We start from the raw sequence: 6000 nt of genomic DNA, 5'->3' as shown, positions 1-6000 counted from the left end.
ATATTTTGGCAAAATTCAAAATTTATTGCATATTGAAGTGAACATTTTAAAAATAATGTATAAAATAATATTTTGTCAAGTAGAAAAATTAAAAATAAATTTCATAGTCACTAAATAATAATTTATATATATATATTTAGTTATAAAATAAATAATCGATTACGACGTAAACTTAATCGCTCTTGCTGTGTCAGTCGATTATCGACATACCACTTACTTCAAATATGCCCCAATAACTTCGGTTGACATCGAGGGTTCGTTTTCAGTCTTTAAAAATATGTTAACCGATAAACGACTCAGCTTCACAGAAGATAAACTTGAAATGCATATGATTATTTATTATAATAAATAAAATTTAAAAAAAAAATTAAGTTCAGAAAATTCCCTAAATTTTTTTGTATTAAGTATTTAAGTAATTAATTTTTATAAATTGAATTATAAATTTTAAATAAATAAAAAATTCTTGCATATTTTTTGCATAATTTCATAATTTTGACTGCATATTTTTCATATATTTCCATGATTTTGACTGCATATTTTTTGCATATTTTCATGATTTTTACTGCATATGGCATATTTCGATACTTTTAAGTGCATACAAATCCGCGCTCTAGTAATTACTTATAAGTATTACAATGTACTATATACAGGTGGCTGGTTGAGTTATTGGAAATTCAAACTGTTCTTATACTCGTATTAAGAATTTTTTTTTAAATTAATAATAAATATATATATATATATACATATGTGATCATTACATTTTTTTCACTCTAACTACGAATATAATGAAAAACAGAAAGCTAATATCGTCATTTGTCATAAATGCTTATTTTATTTGCTCAGTATTCGTTTGAAATTATAACAAGTAAGAAAGAACTAAAAAGCTACGTAATACTAATTCAATTAGAATCAGATTTATTCAAAAAAATAATTATTTTCCAAACTTTTGCTCCAAAAATATCAATTGCTTAAAATATTCAAAATTTTACTAATAATCATTTATCATATTACCTCGAGTACAATTAGAGACAGAGGTACGCCAATCAGTCCGTAAAAACCAACTGAACAAGCAACTGATGCTATGACGAGTAGTATTCCGAAGAAACTTAATACGATTTTACTTTTTCCGAGAGTAAATACTATATACAAGAACATGACTAAATAACTTATTGCTATTGTCGATATATCCGAATGAGATTCTCTGTCCAGTTCGTCTTCCACCGAACGCTCTGAATAATATGCCACGTCCATAAAAAATGGTTTAGATGTTTCAGTCCAGTTCTTCATGAACGCCAAAAACCTATATCAATTATACAATTAGTGAAATTAAGTTAGGACGAAACGCGTGAGATGTATATTATTGTCAAGGATTTACTTGTTTTCCCATTCTAGTGCATCTTTCAATAACATTTTGTCGTTGTGGTTGTTGAGTACAAACGTCAATAGCAATGATGTTGATTTCTCATAAGGAGCATTTTTAGTTATCGGATCACTAGAATTAGAAAAGCCTCCCAAGGCAACGGATGGATCGACTGGACCACCGTAGGGTCCCAAACACATTGGATTATACGGATTGCTATGATGACATTTATTGTTATTAATCGACATAAGAATATTATTTATTTAACTTTTGTTTATATATAGCTTCACCATAGGCGCAATTTCAATTTTTTACCAGGGGGCTTGAAAAATGTATACCAAACATACCCATAGAGGGCTTTGCTCCCACACTCACTTTAACCAACTTTACTTTTATTATCATACAAAATAAAAGTCATAAAATATAAAATTTTGAAATGTAATGTCTTAAATACTTGGGGGCTACGGCCAAGTTTGGGAAGGCTATGTCCCCTCAATCCCCCCTGATTTGCACCTATGAGCTTAGCACTTACCGAAAACAAATTTTTAAACTGTCTAGGTAATTGCTTATAGAACGGTCAGGATTTAGTGATGTACGGTTTAACTTATAGGGTTTATTTCCAAAGTAACCCCAAACACTTTGAACTGCACAATCTGAAACTTTTGGTGGGCCACTGAATTTTGATACAAGTGGGGCAAAACACACCTTTTCTAGTCCATTGTGTGGTCTGCCTAGCTATTGGTTCAAAAATGATTTTAATCATATTATGTTGTGTATAATTTTCATCATGAAACATGTTTTTAAACGTTTTGAATGACTTACAGCTTCGATTTGCTGTTGTAGCTTATGAACTTCTAGCAAAAATGTACGATTGAACACGGGTCCAAATTTAAATAAACCTTGAGAAGTTTTATAGTTCACCTGAAATATATTTTAAAATGTTAATTTATGGGCATGGATAATTTGATTATCGAAATCAATTTACATCCGGAACGCCGTTTGGAGCGATGATGACTTGCGTGGTTCGGAAAAAAGGCTTAAAATTCGAGTTAAAAAATTCACGTTCTTGTCGACATTGACTGTTTGGAGATGACCATAAATCTACTGGATCGATTGTAATTTTGATGAAGTGAATACCGTGACATAGTGAAGTAATCATACAGGCTGCTATCAAAAATGAAATTTGTGTTCTACTGGCGAAATCTGTAAAATGTATAGTAAGAAAAACATGTTTTAAGAGTGAAAAACTTATTTTGAATAGAATTCAATTTATCATTAGTATATAATTCTTGTACACTTACCTAATGTCATATTATTCATTAAACATTATACAAAACAAATATAGTTACTTACATTTTCCAATATGATAAAATACTGTTTCTAAAATATTTCTATTCTCTGTTTTTATATTTTCCGTAATTATATACTTGTATTTTTCAATGTTTTGTTTATTTATCAGCATGTCTACAATAAGTAATACAATTGAGTAAGATGATTTAAGAGTTATTAAAATCAAAATAATTACTTTTGAAATATATTACGTAGGTTGCAAATGTTAAAATAATTAAACAAAACAAAGCCGCTGACGAAATAATTAATATATCTATATCAGCTATTTGAAGTGGTTTTGTCACTTCTGGTATTTTATCCGGTAAAGGACAACTATCTTCGCAGTCCATACAGCTACAAGCTAAAGTTTTATTCTGAAATTTGAAATTATTAGTATCGAGCTATAATTAGTAATTATTTTTCATTACTTACATCTACCGGTTTATTACATGGTATTACTGGAGCTTTAAATAAATGAAAACGATCGTCTATTACATTAGAAATATAATTAATGACAAACCCCAAATATGGATTGTTTCCCAAGAACCGAAACCATCTACAAAATAATTAAAATTTAAATAGTATTTTGTCACAGAGAATTTTACTAACTGAATATATTTAAAAATAATATTACAATTAAAGATAAATAAGTATATTTATAGAAAACGATATATTCATATAAGTTACGATGAGTAATAAAGTAATACGATGAGATAATAGAAAATATAGTTTAATGTAAAATAAGTATATAAAATATGTGTTTTATTGACCTACTTGTAATTTTATAACTTATGTTGCTTTTTAACAAAATAATAAAGGATTTAATGTAATCACTAACATTTTAAATGTTTGATGTAAAGATAATCTGCGATAGTTAACTGGCTGCAACACGATTGCACAATTTTTCCCTTTTTTACCTGTTAAGATCACAACACCATTGCGCACTAAATAATATGTGTATATACAGTGCTCAAATTGGGAAAAATTAAGTAGAGGAGCTCAGTCCAACGATTTGAAAACTGCGTTCCATGGGCTCAATTATTTGACACAGACCCGTGGAGGGCTTCGTCCCTCTTCCCCCTCCACCAACCTTAAATTTATTTTGAATACCACTTTTCAGCTAAACAAATATTTAAATTCCATGTATAATATATTTTGATAGCAATACCAACATTCTATATGTTACAATAGAAAATAAAAATAAAATAATAATTAACATAGGTAATATTAGGCGATCAGGCAGTCTCATGAATCGAATGATATAATCATATATTTGGTTTTTGTTTTTATCTATTTTTACTCTTTAGTGGGGGCCACGGCTTTAGAAGATTAGTCTAAGGTTGTGGTGAGGGCATTTATTTTTTTCAAAATAACGATATCGTCGATTGCCAATATTAATAACAAATCGTACAATGTATAAAGTATAATACACTAAATTCACAGATATTTCTATTTATATTCTTCCAGAAATGACGACACTGTCCCTTATCATAATCTATAATCTTTAATTATAAAATAGTTTTGATATTATAAATCGTAAAATTCATTTTCCAATTGACATAAATTGAAATTCACATAAAAATTATTTTGGACATCAATTAGGTTAACCGTCCCTCCGTTCCGGTGAAAAAATATAGTTGGGGTACGCAAAAAAAAAAAAAATAGTAAAGGAGCTCCATCCCCTTGCGCACCCCCCTCCCCCACTCAATCCAATTCGAGCACTGTGTATATACTATGTAGGTATAATAATAAACTAATATATTGTACTTTAGTACGACCTATATGAGAATACGGCATGGTTGTTTGGAGTCCTTTTACTGCTAATAACTCTTTCCAAATTGAAAGAGTTCCTTCGTTCTAATGGTTTCTTATTAGGCATTGAACACCTCCACACGATTATTCAGCTGTGTCTGCTAAATTAGGTCTCGTCTCTTTAGCCGAATGCAGGCGAATGCTTTGCTTAAAGTTTCTACATGGACTGTTGTCTGGTCTAGTTGATTCATCTGATTTATTATCCTTACTTAATTTCAAAGTCCCTCCCCGTCAAAACCGTTCTAGTGTTCCTTTTCATGTTCCTATATGTCATAGAAATTATATGAAAAATGAGCCTATTAGACGTTTAATGTTAATGGCCAATGAGGATCCCCTATAGATCTTTAATATTGCTATTGTTAATCTTTTCCGTTTTTTTATTATTAATATGCTTTAACGACTTAAATATAATTAATTTTATTTATCTATCTTTATTTGTAATTAAACTTTATACTCTGTTATGATCTTATTGTAATTATGTATTCTGTATACATTTTCAAAAGGTTTTCAAACCCGTTTATTATTATAAAATAAAATAAAAATAAAATAATTTATGTACAACATAATATTATGTATACAATACATACTTTTTACATATAATTTTCATATACATGAACTCAAACCTATTACCTATTAATTCACAATTTTCCTTCCAAATTATTACAGGTTTAAGACTATCAACAAATTATCATTGTTGGCTTGTTTAAAAATTGTTTTTTTTTTCTAAATTACGTGTATTCTAAATGTATTTTATATATATATATATATATAAAATTGTTTTTTTTTGTATGCTGATAGTCATTAGTCGATATTTTTATTATAACTATCATTAGCTCAATCAACTTTTCATTTCGATTTTGAAAAAGTGCATTTTGTGAATTAATAGTTTGAGTGTATGTATATGCACATTATAGAAAGTATGTATTATATACGTTATTTTATGTTGTACATAAATTATAATACCTACATATTATATACACATATTATTTGGTGCGCAATGGTGTTGTGATTTTATCAGGTAAAAAGGGATCGAAGCGCAATCGTGTTGCATATTTTTTGCGCAATCGTGGTGTAATTAGTTGGGTCAAAAAAGAAAAAATTATGCAATCGTATTGCACCGAGTTAATTCGGTGGGTTAATTTTTTAAATTTTTAAATTTTTCTTCTTTCTTAGCTTAACGGTCCTTGTAGAACCTGAGTTGCCATAAGTAATCATTTCCTTCTTTCTCTGTTTAATGCCGTATCAACTGACTCATTCCTTCCCAACACTTGATGTCTTTCTCTACCGCATCTTTCCATCTTATTCTTGATCTAGCTACAGGTATTTTCTTATGTATAGTCTCTATTGTGTATCATCTAGACTCGTTTATTATTTGTGATATTCAATGGCGAGATAGATAATCGTTCCGCCTGTTGTCAGTTGATCGTTTATCGCATAAACGTAAAAACCTCTCTGGTCGACTGCCGAGTTCACGTAAACGTTAATCTTATTATAAAATA

General features: G+C 29.1%; 1 protein-coding gene across 1 annotated transcript in view; it reads right to left on the bottom strand.

Moving 5' to 3' along the window:
* Nucleotides 1-6000, bottom strand: part of LOC112680307 (NPC intracellular cholesterol transporter 1) — a 37199-nt gene that overhangs the window by 4978 nt on the left and 26221 nt on the right. Inside the window, exons 5-12 of the mRNA XM_025550359.1 lie at nt 3122-3245; nt 2886-3063; nt 2714-2824; nt 2346-2563; nt 2183-2281; nt 1893-2095; nt 1376-1576; nt 1012-1300 (exon numbers count right to left, since the gene is read on the bottom strand). Of these exons, the coding sequence (XP_025406144.1) occupies nt 1012-1300; nt 1376-1576; nt 1893-2095; nt 2183-2281; nt 2346-2563; nt 2714-2824; nt 2886-3063; nt 3122-3245 (1423 nt within the window). The remainder of the gene's footprint in view (nt 1-1011; nt 1301-1375; nt 1577-1892; nt 2096-2182; nt 2282-2345; nt 2564-2713; nt 2825-2885; nt 3064-3121; nt 3246-6000) is intronic.

The sequence above is a fragment of the Sipha flava genome, unplaced genomic scaffold (assembly GCF_003268045.1).
Source record: "Sipha flava isolate LNK unplaced genomic scaffold, YSA_version1 176_pilon_pilon, whole genome shotgun sequence".
NCBI lineage: Eukaryota > Metazoa > Arthropoda > Insecta > Hemiptera > Aphididae > Sipha > Sipha flava.
The sequence above is the reverse complement of the archived record's forward strand: the minus strand, read 5'-3'. Positions and strand labels throughout refer to the sequence as shown.